This window comes from Nematolebias whitei, chromosome 23, assembly GCF_014905685.2.
Source record: "Nematolebias whitei isolate Nwh7 chromosome 23, NemWhi1, whole genome shotgun sequence".
Taxonomy (NCBI): Eukaryota; Metazoa; Chordata; class Actinopteri; order Cyprinodontiformes; family Rivulidae; genus Nematolebias; species Nematolebias whitei.
Window position 1 is genome coordinate 24,479,093 of NC_056520.1, and position 16,748 is coordinate 24,495,840.

Consider the following 16,748-nt stretch of genomic DNA (forward strand, 5'->3'; position numbering starts at 1 on the left):
AATAACTCAATTAATTGCACGATGAATGAAAATTATCGACCTCATTTTCATTTATCGGCTTTATCGTTTCTTTGTGTCTCTCTTTCTAATGAAGACACTGGATAACAAAAGGCTCAACTCCGGTGCTCTTCACTGACCCCTCACTTTCTCTTTTCTCTTTAAAATCTGTTTTTACCGTCCAAAATCACGTTTTTGAATCGTTAAAAGCAGCTAAGCTGAGAAGCTAAGCTACGAGCTAACAGGTCGACCTCGGGAATAAACCTCTGTCTTGTCAAGCTCCAAAATTCACGGTTGAAACCCGTGCCTTCATGTAAAAAGTTGTTTTTCTCTTCAAAAAGAAGCTGATAACTTGTTTACTGATTTTTTTATTAAAAGCTTTGTGTGCTAAAGAGCTCAAACCACACCGAGCGTCTGCCTTTTTGAGAACCGAAAGAGACAGCACATGTCACGGCAAGGGTTCTCCCTCCCATTTTTCTTAAAGAGACACGCTGCTCAACTATCCATCCTTTGGTTCAAGCAGTCTTATACTGCCATCAGGTGGTCAAAAAAGGTACTACACACCAAACAAATCAACATTTCTTCTCAAATTTGACAATTATTGTTAAATTTCAAACAATATTATCGTTTATCACAATAATTTCTGTGACAATCGCCCAGCAAAATTTGTTATCGTGATAGGCCTACTTGCAGCGTAATAAGTAAATATATTTGATGTATAAGGAATAAAAGCTACCAAAGCTGCAGCAACTGTCCATATTTTAGAAGCTTGAACCAACAAACAACCTAAACGAGTAAGGGTTTTTGATCAGTAAACAAACTGAGTCAGTCTTTGACCTTTACCTCAATATTTTATATACAGGATACTATTTTAGGACTGTTTACAGGAGCAGAGCCTAACCAGCAGTAAAATATAAGTGGCATTTTATTGCATGTGATTCAGATTCCACACATCAGCTGTGAGATGTGGTAAGAACTGTTTATGTCAACTCTGTTGTCTCCTGTAAAGACAGATTTAAGTTTTGATTGAAAACAAACGAAGAGGAAGTCTTTGACTCTTCCAGATTTTTTTTCAGCACTTCGAGGCTCACTGCGTTTCTGCAACAACTACCCACATCTGTCTGCCATTATTGGATGAACCACATGGTAAATTTGCAACAAGACAGATTGGAGTCATTACCGAAAATGATTGGAGAGGAATGAAAGCCTGAGAGAGGGAGAGCTGAGTTAATGATACCCTTCTTTATCTTTTTTTTTTTTTTTTTTTTTGGAATACACTAGTTGCAGAGTTGGTACCTTGTAATCTGTTCTTGTGAAACCACAGTCACACTGGAGGCGGCTCATCCTCATCGTGAAACAATGAAAAACACCTTTTTTTTAGATTCACGGTTGTTCTAGTTAGTCAAGCTTTCCTCTTTTTGAAAAAGTCCTTTACCTTTAAAGATGCATTTTATTGCCTGTCAGTTTCCATACATGTTTGACCTTTAAAAAGAAACTTTCCTCTGGGTTCAAAGGCCTTTTTAATCTTGTATTTGTTTGTACTTGGAATCAAAGGTTTATTCTGGCCTCTGCGGACCCATACCCTGTCATTTGTGATTAGCTGTGATCATTCATCACTGTTCAAATTACTTCTGTTGCTGTTCTGTCGTGAGTTTATAGCTCTTAAAAGCCTCTCTGCTTGAAGGCTGTTGGCTAATGCTGTGGTCGGCTGCAGTACAATTTGGCTGTAATTTCACAAAACCCATGAAAAATGTAAGTATTCCCACTGCTGTCTTAAATCTTTGGCTTAAAGCTTAATGGGAGATATCATTTGAGGTAAAACAACCTATTCATTAGTGTTCTGGAACATATGTTGAGCTGAAAATATGACAGCAGCAGATTTTAGTTAACTTAATGAAACTGAATTAAATTATTTTGCTTTCTGTTTAGATAATCATTGTTAGGCGAAAAAACGTAAAGTGTCAGCAATCCAGCTCAAGTTTCCCATAAAAACGTCAGACAATCAGCTAAATATTAGGACCTAGCATAAGAAACTACATTAACGCTGGCAGGTTTTTATGTCCAACGACTGCACAGCTCTCAGCTTTCTGTAAAATCATAAGCACTGAAAGAAAAGACACAACTAACAGTTGAATAAGTACAATATACTCAATATATTTGCACCAGTTTGGAGTTTTATTGTCAAACTTTTGTTTCTGATTTTTGGAAAGCTTTTTGATTTATGACAATTTTGATGTCTCTCCAAAAGATGGGTGGTTGGATGGATGGATGGATACATACATACAGGTCCTTCTCAAAAAATTTGCATATTGTGATAAAGGTCATTATTTTCCAAAATGTAATGATAAAAATTAAACTTTCATATATTTCAGATTCATTGCACACCAACTGAAATATTTCAGGTCTTTAATTGTTTTAATACTGATGATTATGGCATACAGCTCATGAAATCCCAAAATGCCTGTCCCAAAAAAATAGCATATTTCATCCCACCAATGAAAGACAAGTGTTTTCAATACAAAAAACGCCAACCTTCAAATAATCATGTTCAGTTATGCACTCAATACTTGGTCGGGAATCCTTTTGCATGAATGACTGCTTCAATGCGGCGTGGCATGGAGGCAATCAGCCTGTGGCACTGCTGAGGTGTTATGGAGGCCCAGGATGCTTCGATAGCAGCCTTAAGCTTGTCCAGAGTGTTGGGTCTTGTGTCTCTCAACTTGCTCTTCACAATATCCCACAGCTTCTCTATGGGGTTCAGGTCAGGAGAGTTGGCAGGCCAATTGAGCACAGTAATACCATGGTCAGTAAACCATTTACCAGTGGTTTTGGCACTGAGCAGGTGCCAGGTCGTGCTGAAAAATGAAATCTTCATCTCCATAAAGCTTTTCAGCAGATGGAAGCATGAAGTGCTCCAAAATCTCCTGATAGCTAGCTGCATTGACCCTGCCCTTGATAAAACACAGTGGACCAACACCAGCAGCTGACATGGCACCCCAGACCATCACTGACTTTGGGTGCTTCACACTGGACTTCTGGCATTTTGGCATTTCCTTCTCCCCAGTCTTCCTCCAGACTCTGGCACCTTGATTTCCGAATGACATGCAAAATTTGCTTGCATCCGAAAAAAGTACTTTGGACCACTGAGCAACAGTCCAGTGCTGCTTCTCTGTAGCCCAGGTCAGGCATTTCTGCTGCTGTTTCTGGTTCAAAAGTGGCTTAACCTGGGGAATGTGGCCCTGTAGCCCATTTCCTGCACACGCCTGTGCACGGTGGCTCTGGATGTTTCTACTCCAGACTCAGTCCACTGTTTCCGCAGGTCTCCCAAGGTCTGGAATCGGCCCTTCTCCACAATCCTCCTCAGGGTCCGGTCACCTCTTCTTGTTGTGCAGCATTTTCTGCCACACTTTTCCCTTCCCACAGACTTCCCACTGAGGTGCCTTGATACAGCACTCTGGGAACAGCCTATTCATTCAGCAATTTCTTTCTGTGTCTTACCCTCTTGCTTGAGGGTGTCAATGATGGCCTTCTGGACAGCAGTCAGGTCAGCAGTCTTACCCATGATTGCGGTTTTGAGTAATGAACAAGGCTGGGAGTTTTTAAAAGCCTCAGGAATCTTTTGCAGGTGTTTAGAGTTACGTCATTGATTCAGATGGTTAGGTTAATAGCTTGTTTAGAGAACCTTTTCATGATATGCTAAGTGGTTGAACGACTACATAATTTTTAAACTACATTAACATAATAAAACTCTAGTAGACCTCGAGTACTTGATGACATCATAGGATCTAAAGATACAAAAATAAATAAATAAATAAAACCGCAAAAAATGTCATTATTTACAAAATAAGACCAACAAAACATTGGAAGCATGTATTATGCTCCTACCATTTATCATTCTGCAAATAAGTCACAGGAAAAACTAAACTATTAGTTATTATTATTAAGCTGCAAAAGTGAAAGAAACATGCGACACGTCAAAAACAAAACTAAAATCAGTGGTGCGGACGACCACCTCGCACCACCGCCATCTGTGATGCACATTCGGTTTAGTTTTAGAGATTAATATGTTTATAGGTTTTTATAGGTTTAGAGATTAATATATTTTGCTTTTTGTTTGTGAAACAAGGTCAGAGGAAGCTGGTTCTGGTTCGGTCGACTGGACCCGGTGTTACACCAAACTCTGTGACCTGCAACAGTGGATGCAACACCGCCCCCCACGGTCACAATATATGGTGGTCACAGAATATTGTGTAACACCGGTTCACAACGAGCTCCAAACAGTCAGGAAGTTGATTCATTTTCTGTTTCCTTACGGTAGTTGAACCGGAAGATTCATCTTTAGTGAAATATTTCCATACTATTGATGCGTTTCTACCTGTTTGCCAAGACTGGGCCTGCTCTGCTCCATCTGTCTGCTTGGAGGAATCCATTTTGTAACCTGCGCCCAGTGCAGATCACGTAACGCAATGATGTAACGGCGACATAATGACGTCACCACGAATACTCGACATGAAATTAAAAAACTCGATACATGTCCTAGGAATCGATGTGTAGATTACTTGAGTAGTCTGTTCAACCCCTAATACTGGATACATACATACTTACTTACTTAGCTTGCTTACTTACTTACTTAACTTACTTAACTTACTTACTTATACTTACTTAACTTACTTAACTTACTTAACTAACTTACTTACCGTACTTACTTACTTACTAGCTTACTTAACTTACTTACTTACTTACTATTTACTTATTTACATAATCAATTAATCAATTAATGAATCAATCAATTAATCAATCAATCAATCAATCTCAGGGGGTAGATTTGCATTTGGGCCCAAAATATCCGACCCGACCCTAGCCATCATTTCCAAACCCCACCTGACTCGTGACCCAACGAATTAACAGTAATTACAGGTCCGAAATCCCCCCCGGACATTTTTAATTAAGCTTTGACAGCTTGTCACTGCACTGCATTGGTGGACGCGCGCGGCTGAGTAGAGGGGGCAGAAGATCGGAGCTGAGGGGGTGTTTGTCCATCCATGACCATCAAAGTGCATTAAATCCCTGTTTCTGCCTGCACTCTTCATTATTCAAACATGGACCCTGCTCTGACATGTCTGCAGGATATTTTGGGATCTCACCTGTTTGGGTCATCGGCCGTGCGCATCCTCTGAATGCAGCTGAATCTTTTTTAAGTGACACCACCACCTTCTAAAGGAAAGAACAAAGATGTCTCATTTGTTTGAATGTCTTTCTTTACTTTAACTGAACTTTGTTTTACGTCTTTCAAAGCCGGTCAGTGCGCGGTCAAATGGCCACGTGCGGCTGGTGATTAGATGGCAAGCCACGATGCCGTATAATTGGATTGTCAGCCATGTACGTCCACTGACACAATCAAAAGTCCGACACCGACAACAGCCTGCACATTAAGCACATTATTATGGCCCGGCCCTAATCCAGGTCAGGTCGGGCCGGGCTCCGAGTTTGGGTTAGAAATGACAGCTCTATCAGGGGAGAATTCATAACATAAAAAATATATACATACAGTATTAACTCTGTAAATGGAAACTTGTTTGAATGAGTCAGTTACTGCCTCATCAAATTTTAGTTCAAACTTTGTAAAATTACCCAAATTGTATCCATTTTTGTGTCGGTCAATGCTGATTAGCCATCATGGGCATCTTGAATTGGATTGGCTTCAGAAGTTAATCAGTTGTAGCTGCATACCCGTTGATAACTTCTGAAGGTTTCATTAAAACCTGCTTTTTGGTTCAGATATTTCAGTAACAGACAAATACACAAACAGTATTAGTTATCTTTTGCCTATAGGTGGCAGTGATAATTAATCCTTGATTGTCTTTTACGGAAAAATCGGCATCACATTTTTGTGTGTTTTTATTTATTAGTTTATTTGATGAAGTCAATAAACTTGTTTTTTTTTTCTGGCAAAGCCTAAAAATTATTTTTTATTTATTTATTTATTCTTAATTTCTTCAAACGCTCTCATAACCTCACAGTAACTTTAGTAACTTCAGTTACTGGATCTGAAGCGTCTGGTGGTCTGGAGGGTCTTCACAAAACTCCAGTTTAAGGTGGAGGATATTCCCCCTAAGGAACAGGAATGGTAAAGGACAATAGGAGGGTTAACTTCATCTCTAAGGCCCAAAATGTGTATGTGAATGTTTCTGTAAAGTGCCCTGAGACAACTTTGGTGTGATTTGGCGCTATATAAATAAACTGAATTGAATTGAATTGAAAACAAACCAAAAACATACTTTTTGAGCTTCTTAGTTACTTTACGATCGAAAACAAAAGTAAATTGTATTTTTGATAGTCTTTGTTGCTCTGTTAGTGGTCACATGGAAATCGATCAATTCTGGCCACAAGCTGAGCAATCGGTGCAGTCTCTACACCCCGATGGCTGGAGAGCTGTTTTAATGTAATCACATACTGTTTGTAGACGATTTAGATCTGCTGTCCGAGGACTATGAGGCGGTTGACCATCGACTCAAGCTTTTCCTCGACGTGGAGGTCTTTGAAGAAGATGAAGAACTTCACTCTTTCCTAAAGGTTTGTAAGAAGAAGGCACAGACGTGTTAAAGCTTGGTTCAACAAAACTGATTATGTATTTCATGGTGCAATATTTTTTCTCCCCTTAATTCTGAGGAAAAAAGTCAGACTTTAATCTCAGAATTCTGACATTTTTCTCAGAACTCTGACTTTAATCTCGAATTCTGACTTTAATCTCAGATTTATGACTTTTTTTTTCCTCAGAATTCTGACTTTTTCTGGAATTCTAGCTTTAATCTCAGAATTTTGATTTTAGTCTCAGAATTCAGACTTTTTTTTCTCAGAATTGACTTTTTTCTCAGATTTCTGACTTTTTTGTCAGATTTCTGACATTTTTCTCAGATTTCTGACTTTAATCTCAGAATACTGACTTTAATTTCAGACTTTTGGAATTCTAACTTTAATCTCAGAATTCTGATTTTAGTCTCGGAATTCAGACTTTTTTTTCTCAGAATTCTGCCTTTTTTCTCAGAATTCTGACTTTTTTCTCAAATTTCTGACTTTAATCTCAGAATACTGACTTTAATCTCAGAATTCTGACTTTTTCTGACATTCTGCCTTTAATCTCAGAATTAAGGGGAAAAATTATTGCACCATGGCACTATTCCTCTTCTGTATCTTCTGCACACATCACAGAGACTGATGAAATATTTGTTCAGTAACTTTAACTCTTCACAGAACTCAATGTTAATTCAATAAAACGTTCCAGATCTTGTGTTTAGTCAACAGTTTGCCAGTGACAGCTGCTTGTGACTGATTACAGTTTGTTTTATGTGTCGTTTCATTTTTTTTTTGACAAGTTCCCCCCTGTTGTCGCCTAACATTCTTGTAAAGCTTTTTACGAAAACATGGTCGTAGAAGTCGTTCAGATCAGCAGGCGAGGGCTGTTCTCAGTGAGGCACCTGGATGAGGAGCAAAGAGCTGCCGAACCACAGCTGAAAGTAGGAGGTCTTGGCCCATTTATCTTAGTTATGCATATCTACCCGCTGACTGCAGCTGCTTTGAGTTGTGTTTGCGGTTTTTCATTTTCGTGGGTCATTTGAGGGGAAGTGATTGAGGTTTGATGTATAAACGCCCAAAGAGGAAGGTGGTGTCATCTGACAAGTGTTTAGCATTACAGTTTAACGAGGCCTTAAAAACAACATTCACTCATAAAACAACTATTGTTTCTTGTACATTAAAAACAAGTCCAGTTATGTTGCGTCTTTCTTCCTTTGGAACTTTAGATGTCGGCTGTAAAATTTGGTGAGTCGGGGGAAGTTTCTTCGCTTTTGGTCGTGTCAAACCAGCGGATATATTTTCTGGAAATAACTTCAGATGTGCAGTAAGTAAAGGACATTTTTAGTGTTTCTTTTCGTTTTTTAAACCTAAATGTAATAGAACAGGAACATATTTATAGTATGTGGCATTTTTATCCCCCAATCATGGAGCAAATAGAGTAATTGGAAATATCTTCTGTTCATTTGTCCATCTGTCTGTTGGTGTCGAGTACGATAACTTGAAAAATAGATGAGGTACCGGCGTCCATTTTGGTGTCAGAAGCATTTGTAATGTTGGGGGGGATACACTAGTGGGAGGGGGGTATGGGGGTCCTACCCAGAATATTTTAAATAAAGTAAATGCTATTTACTGCATTCTGGTGTATTTTAATGGGTTGTTAAACATCTACGTTTACCTACATAAGTAAACACTTGATTCAATAACTATTTTAGAGAGCAACAAGAAGTAGCCTGACCAACAGCTCTCCTTGTGTGAATAGAGCACGCTCCGCTTCTCTCACGCATCCTAATTGTGGCACTAACGTAGTGCTAAGCTAGCAGTGCACAATACAGACGCGCTAGCCAAGATGCTACAGACGCAGCGCTCCGCTTCTCTCACGCATCCTACCCCCCACTCTGGTCAACAACTGTCATCACTAATGTAGCACTAAGTTAGTGCGCAACACAGAGGTGTCTTCCCCTGCCCCGTCCACAAACCCCCCCAAAGAGATTAGCACCCTGCCAAGGCAAGTGACCTGAGGAATACTGCATGCTGGGTGGTGAGTTGTTGTAGGTGACCAGGAAAACCCGGAGTGGACTTTTAGTGGTTTGAGTATTCTTCCATTAATCAAGTGGAATGGATTAATTCATGAAGAAATAGAAACAGCGCAGGGTGAACTAATATTTCATGGTAAATGTGGGGGGTCCAAATGAGTTTTTTTTTTTAAATGTGAGGGGGACACGTCCCCTTTACATGTACTTGATGGAATGCCTATGCCACCACCGTGTGTGTTTGCCTGTGTGTGAACCGTTAATAAGCGGCTTCCTTATCGTTTGAGGAAACTATTCTGTCTAGTCATCAAAGTCCATTCTCAATAATCCAGGTATAAAATCCAACAATGTTCAGTCAGGTCATCTGGACAGTTCCTTTTTTTTTTTTTGAGAGAGAGAGAGAGACGTTTCGCCCTTCATCTGAAGGGCTTCATCAGTCTGAGGAACCACAAACAAACTCTTTCCCCACCAACCACCACACTGTTTTAGTGGACCAACCAGTTTGCTGATAATGAGATGGTTTCTGGGGGCTGTCCTCTCTCCCCTCAACTCCTCCCAGGCAGACACAGCCAAAGTGACTGTTCACTGTCTAGTTTTTATATTGATCAAAAGTTTAGTTTCCTTAAATGATTAGGGTGGCTGAAGATTAAATTATGGTGGCCAAGCCACCATTGGCCACCCCCTGGCTTCGCCATTGTACTGTTGGTGGATCAAACTGCTCCCGCCACTCACCAGGACATGTAACCTCTACACATTTGAACATCTTGCACCAAAAACATTTCTGCCCCGTCAACAGAACCGAGCGCCCTGCCTACTGAATCCCCCCACCCCTGATCGACAACTGTCAGTACTGATGGAGCACAGGGCGCAATTCAAATGTTCTAGCAAAAATGCTACTGATGTATCGCTCCGCCCCTACATCGATAAAAACGGGTAGCAATGTAGCGCTAAGCTAGCGGGATTGCAACACGTGACTCCGTCCCTCCCCACCCATTGACTAAAATAAAATACAACGAGCGCCCCGGCAGGGGAACTGATCTTCACATAGTGGGTCAACCAGTTTGATGGTGATAAGACGAAACGTTTCAACACAAAGAAATCGTCCAGAGGACCTGACTGAACTTTGTTGGATTTATTACCGGGATTATTGTACATGAACTTTGATGTTTTGAGGAAAAGCTTTTTTTTGTTGTTTTTTTTTTTTTTTACAGGAAAATGGTAAATGATCCATCTTGAATGAAAAAAAAAGTTCTGTTTGAATAACAATAATTTAAAAAACACATGGATTCAAGATTTTTAAATGTTTAGATGTTTTATAACAATAAACAAACATCAAATAAATGAATGCTAAAGTTGACCAAAAGAGGGATTTAATTATAAGGTTGGACTTTGGTAGAAGACTAACACACCCCTTTCCTGTCCAGAGTAATAATTATCAGATAATTATAACATTATAACAATTGCTGCTCAGGTTTCTGAGACGTATCTTGAAAACACATTGACCTCAAACCATCTGTGAGCTTTTTCATTTCTTCTTCTGTTTCTCTCTTTTGTCACATAAATGAAGCGTTCCTAACATTTAGAGCTTTTATTTTGAAAACCTCTGCAGCGTTTCCTGCTCAAACTGTGTTGTCTGTCCCACCCAGCAGAGGCCCGCTCACCGATTGGCTGCAGAAGACGCACAGCTACCCAATCGTGGAGCTCAGCTACCTGGAGGTGGGACTGGGCTCGCAGAGCATCCACTTGGAGTTCGGAGAGGGCGGCGCGGCCTTCACGCTCCTCGTGAGGGACGGCGCTCGCTGCAAGCGCTTCTTTGGCCTCCTGACAGGTAAAACGAGCGCGGCTTCATTCACCGTCGCCCAAGAGCTGTGGCTTTGTTTTCAAAGTTGCAGCGTACCGTTGAATTCCCACGTTAGGTCTTGGAACAGCATGTTCCACCCACAAGAATCCTGTCACTGACGAGAGAACCTGCCCCCCCTCACAAAGCTACTGCCGCACCATATGTGTGCTTTATGACGCACGTGCTTCACCCCGTCCCCCTCTGTTGTGGCACACCAGTGAAAACCTTTTATTACACAGGCTGGGACCGTCTGGAGAAATATGGAAAATGAATTTGACCGTCTTTAAAGAAAGAAAGAGGAAACACTTCATCATGTTCAGCAACACATTACAGTTCAGTGGTAACAGATTTAATATTGTTTATTTAGATTTAATACGACATTTACATTCAAAACACAACAGTGTGAATGTTTATGAAGAGTTCACACTGTTGTGATCCGTTTTTCTTCTCTACATTTTTCAGCATCTTTCTCGTCCCGCAGTTTTCAAGCTATTACAACAAATCATAAATCAAAACGTTCAGCTGTTTCAGGACAATCCTGCTATGACTTTTGGTATTGGTGCAACTTTAGCTTTTTTTGAAATATTTAGCCTTTTCTGACACTTTTTTTCTCATAGAAAATTAATTGAGCTCATTTTACATCCTTCAAATCTTTAGATGCGTTTACAACCTTTTACTGCTCCGTTCACATTTTGTTCTGCTTCAGCTTCTTTCAGCTTCCTTGTGCAAATTTAAACCTTTTTCAGCTACTTTCAACTGTTTTGTGCTCCTTTCAGAATCTTGCTGCTAACTCCAACATTTTTTTGCTTCTTCCAACTTTTTTGCTACTAATTTCAGCTCGTTATGCTCCTTTCAGCTGATTTCTGTAAGTTTCAGCCTTTTCTGCTATTTCAGCTACTATTTAGCGGTTGTTATGTTAATTTCAGCTTTGTTTTTAGATTATTTCCATTTTTTTGTGCTCATTTCTGATTCTTTCAGCAAATGTGTTCTTTCTGCTTTTTTCTGCTAATTTAAGCTTGTTCTACCTTTTCAACTACCTTTTTAGAATTTTTTTTTAAGCTTAGTTCAGCTGTTTTCAGATAAATTCAAGTTTTTCTTGGTAATTTATTTTACTTTCAGCTTAAGTAACTTTCATCCATCCATTATCTTTATCCGCTTCTTCCATTTTGGGGCCCAGGGGTCACCGGTGCCCATGTCCAGGAGTCACTGTGAGAGAGGCGGGCGGGGTACACCCTGGACAGGTCTCCAGTCCATCACAGGGACACATAGAACCATTCACTCTCTCACTCACACCTAGAGACAATTTAGAGTTACAAATCAGCCTAACATGCATGTTTTTGGTCTATGGGAGGAAACTGGAGTACCTGGAGAAAACCCACGCATGCATGGAGAGAACATGCAAACTCCATCCAGTAAGGCCCCCAGACCAGGATTTGAACCAGGTTAACCTGCTCGCTGAGAGGCAGCAGCTCTACCAACTGCGCTACCATGACGCCCCTAACTTCTTTCTGCTAATTTCAGCTTGTTATGCTCCTTTCAGCTTTTTTCTGCTTGTTTCAGCTTTTATCTGGTATTTCAGCCACTATTTAGCTGTTTTTATGCAAAGTTTATCTTTTTCAGCTAATTCCACATTTTTAGCTCATTTCAGCTCTTTCCACTTCCTTCTGATAGTTTAAGCTTCTTTCTGCCTTTTCAGCTACTTTTCAGCTGTTTGTTGCCAATTTCAGCCTTTTTTTTTTTTTTGGCTGATTATTTTATCAACTAAATATTTAGACAAGTTTTATGAATCATTATTCAAAAGTCTCCTTTCTGGTAGAAACCAGGTTTTTTAGGTGCTTTGTACCATGAAGTGAAAATAAAAAGATTATAGCCAAAGGTTTGTATTTTGTTTAATATTGCTCATTTTGAGAAGATTGTTTTTCATCCGTTTTGCTGTTAAATCTAAACATTTTATAAAAAAGATTAGCAACTAATTTTCAGAAAGTCTGTATCGACCTCTGAAGCCTGCTGCCTATTTTTTTTATTTTTGCATAATTAAGCTAACCAATATGTTCTCACAGTATTCTTTGACTTTTAGACATATTTTAAGCACGCTAACTATACAACAACAAGAACAATCCTGGAAATGTCTTATAGATTATCAGTCTTAAAAATATATTTTACAGTTTTTTATGCAGCTTTTTATTTACTTTAAATATCTTGATTTGGCCTTGTGGAAAAATATGTTGCCAGTCCCTCTGCAACAGTTTGTACACTTTTATGATTTTGTTAGTTAGCTTTTGGCTTCTTTTAGATTCTACCTTTAACTCTAGCTTCTTTTTCTACATTTGGCCTTAAGTTTGCCTTGTACTATTTTTAGCTATCCTTTTGATACTTTTAGTATTTAACCCACCTTTTGATATTTTTAGCTAACATTGTGCTTCTGTTAGCCTTTGCTTCTTTCTGCTTCTTTTATTAGTTATCTAGTCTTTAGCTTCTAGCTATCTTTTTGTTGGTTTTAACTACTTTTGACTACTTTTGGCTTTTAGGTCTTATTCTGCTACTTGTGGGTGTTAGCCTTTTGTCATCGTTAGCTTCTAGCTGGCTTTTCTTTAGCTTTCAGCTAGTGTTTTACAGCTTTTATCTCAGCCACCCTTTTGCTACTTTTAGCAATCTTTTTGCTACTTTTAGGTTTTAATTAGGCTTTTATTGTAACTTTTAGCCACAAATCTGCTACAAGCCTTTTGCTTGTTTTAGCGTCTAACTTTAACTCTAACTTTTTTTTTCTACATTTGGCCTTTAATTTACCTTGTTCTATTTGTAAGATAAGATTTTAGCTATCCTTTTAATATTTTGTGTGTTTCACCCACCTTTTGATATTTTTAGCTACTATTATGCTTCTGTTAGCCTTTGCTGCTGTGTTCATTCATACTCATCTGCTCACACAGACTCATGTTCGTGCTGCTGTTTAGCGTATAGCTCTTTTTTACACTACTAGTGCTTTGTGTATTTTTAGCTGATGTTTTTCTTATTTCATATCTTAGATCTTATTACTGTTTTTCTTTTACATTTTAATACTTTTGTTGGATGTAACTGGGACCCTGTGTACATAATTTTGTTCCACCACATGTACCACAAGTGATGTGTATGACAAATAAAGTACCTTGAACCTTTCTGGTTCTTTTATCTGTTAGCTAGCCTTTACTAGTAGTTTGAAGCTAGTGCTTGCTAAAATTGGCTAGCATTTTGCTTCTTTTAGCTTTTAGCTATTGTTCTACTTCTTTTAGCTTTTAGCTAGTGTTCTGCTTCTTTTAGCTTTTAGCTAGTGTTCTGCTTCTTCTGGCTTTTAGCTAGTGTTCTGCTTCTTTTAGCCTTTAGCTAGTGTTCTGCTTCTTTTAGCTTTTAGCTAGTGTTCTGCTTCTTTTAGCTTTTAGCTAGTGCTCTGCTTCCTTTAGCTTTTAGCTTGTGTTCTGCTGCTTTTAGCTATTGTTCTACTTCTTTTAGCTTTTAGGTAGTGTTCCGTTTCTTTTAGCTTTTAGCTAGTGTTCTGATTATTTTAGCTTTTAGCTAGTGTTCTGCTTTTTAGCTTTTAGCTAGTGTTCTGCTTCTTTTAGTTTTAGCTATTCTGCTTCTTTTAGCTTTTAGCTAGTGTTCTACTTCTTTTAGCTTTTAGTTAGTGTTCTGTTTCTTCTAGCTTTTAGCTAGTGTTCTGCTTTTTTAGCTTTTAGCTAGTGTTCTGCTTCTTTTAGCTTTTAGCTAGTGTTCTGCTTTTTTAGCTTTTAATTAGTGTTCTGCTTCTTTTAGCATTAGCATCCCAGTAGTAGCTTCTTTAGCATGTTTTAGCACAGCCTTCATTAGGTCTCAACTGTCTTTAGTTGTGTTTTCCACTTAAACCAAAAAATAACTTTTCTTTTCCTCCCCCTCCCTCTTTCTGTTTTCAGTCTAAATCCATAAACAGCTCATTTGCTTCCTTGTATTCTTTTGCAGCTGAAAATGATTCCAGATTGCTCTCGACAGCACCGCCGAGTCTCTTTTTGAAGAGCTCGAGCATTGTTTGCAACGTTCCAGGTGCATCCATAAGAGATGAATCAAATCAGATGTTTCTGGTTTACATGTGAAATACGCCATGTTTGTTATGTGCAGTCAAATTTTCTGCCAAATTAACCTAAATACAGCTGTTGAAATATTTTGTCTGAATACATTTAACCAGATCTGCTTCTAGCATGTGGACAAAGTTTCAAACCACAAGCTGGGATGACGATAAACTTGCTGGCTGGAGACGACAGAAAGGATGTGGTTGTAACGAGGACAGCTTTCTGGGGCTGTTGTTGTTTTTGTTAAACCAAGTTTGACGCAATTTTATTGAAACCTGAGCGATAGCACCAAACCAGTCAAATCTGAAGCCAAAATATGTTTTTCAGCTGTTGTTTTTTTCCCATTCAGAGAAGTTAATTCAGGTTGCATGTGCTTCAAAACCATGAATTTACCAGTAATTAATAACTGGGCGTTCCTTGAAGGAACACATTTCATGGTCACCTAGAAACATTTGTTGCTATTTGGGTCAAACTTTGGGGGAAAAAAAACAACTTTACTGAGGACCTCATGTAATATATGAAATGTCACACATGGAGTTGATGCTGAGGATGACTCTCAGCTACTACCTCAACAAATTTTAGCTCAAAATCTGTAAGATTGACAGTTATAGGGATCTGCAACTGCTTTCATATCTTGGCCTGAATGTGCTGTTATTGCTTTATTCCACTAAAAGCTGTGGTTTGTGATACGTGAAAACTACTAATTACTTAAAAATCTAAGTGTTTATTACATTTGTCACTTATGGGCTTTAATATTATTTTACCAGTGTAATGCATTCTGGGACAATGATGTACATCGGTTGTAGTGGAGACAAAAACAAAGAGTCAAGATTAAAAAGTTATAACACTTGATGATAAAGTTATATGTTGTATTAGTTTTTATGCCCAATATACTGTACAGTAGTCCCTTGTTTATTGCGGGGGTTCGAGTCCCAGTCCCCCCACTAGAGTTGCACTTGGGTCCAAATAATCTGACTCTGCCCCAGCCCGCAGCCATTATCTCCTAACCCCACCCGATCCAAGGAACGAACAGTAATTACAGGTCTGAACCTTAAAAAACCCCAACGTTTTTAATTAAGCTTTGACTGCTTATACCATCGACTATTATTAATGGTTGGCGGATGCGCGCAGCTTAGGGGGCAGAAGATCGGAGCTGAGGAGCCGTCAAAGCGCATTAAATGCTTCCCCTGCTTCTCTGACATGTCGGATATTTTGTGATCTCACCTGTTTGGATCATCGGCCGCGCGCATCCACTGAGTGCAGCGGTTGAATGAACGTCCATTTGGGCTGATAGATCGCTGGCAGTAGTCCATCTGAAGCTAAATTGACCTTTTTACCTCTTTCAACCCTCAACACTCGGTGAAATGGCCACGTGCAGCAAGTGTAGTATGGCAAGCCATGTTTGCATATATTGGATCATTGGCCGTGCACGTCCCTGACACAACAAAAAGCCCGACACCAACCCAGCCCACCCATTAAGCACATTATTATGGCCCGGTCCAAATCCGGGTCGGGCGGGGCTGGGCTCCGGGTTCGGGTTAGAAATGACAGCTCTACCCCCCACCCCACACTCTTGCAATATTCTAAACAATGTTTCCAAACCCTAAACGCTCTATAAGAGCACAGCATGTCATGATCACTGCTCTCTGCCATGCCCACTTCTCCGCTAACTCATCACCAGTTACTCCCAATCTCCCTCCTTGTGTAAATAAACAATTTATATTTTAAATAAACAATCCATGCAGCATGGATTGTTTATTTAAAATATTACACTATTTAAATTTAAATTGTTTATTTAAATTGTAGAAATAGAAGTGCGTCTGGACATCAAAGGGTTAACCCTTCACACAGCAGCATGGAGCAGAAATGTACTTCTTGATCAATTACACTGAAACAACTGAACATAGAAGTTCTAAAGTAATTTAAAATAACTTTTAACACTTTTCTATTTAGTGATTATGACAATTTTACGATGTGACATACTTTGACTTTTAAGTTGGAAGACAAAGTCGATTGATCAGCAGTTACCAGAAATGTTTAGTTGCAGTTATTGCTGCACGGGGGGAGGGGGTGTGTCACACCAGATACTGAAAGCAAAAGGTTTACATACTTTTACCACTCACAAATATTTAACATTGGCTCATTTTCCTCAATAAATTATTGACCAAGTATAATATTTTTGTCTCAATTGTTTAACTGGGTTCTCTTTATTTACTTTTAGGACTTGTGTGAAAA

General features: G+C 39.1%; 1 protein-coding gene across 1 annotated transcript in view; it reads left to right on the top strand.

Annotated features, from left to right (window-relative positions):
• LOC119428657 (serine/threonine kinase 11 interacting protein) overlaps window positions 1-16,748 on the top strand; it is a 97,748-nt gene that overhangs the window by 51,210 nt on the left and 29,790 nt on the right. The window contains exons 19-21 of the mRNA XM_037696327.1: window positions 6,461-6,570; window positions 7,797-7,894; window positions 10,250-10,428. Of these exons, the coding sequence (XP_037552255.1) occupies window positions 6,461-6,570; window positions 7,797-7,894; window positions 10,250-10,428 (387 nt within the window). The remainder of the gene's footprint in view (window positions 1-6,460; window positions 6,571-7,796; window positions 7,895-10,249; window positions 10,429-16,748) is intronic.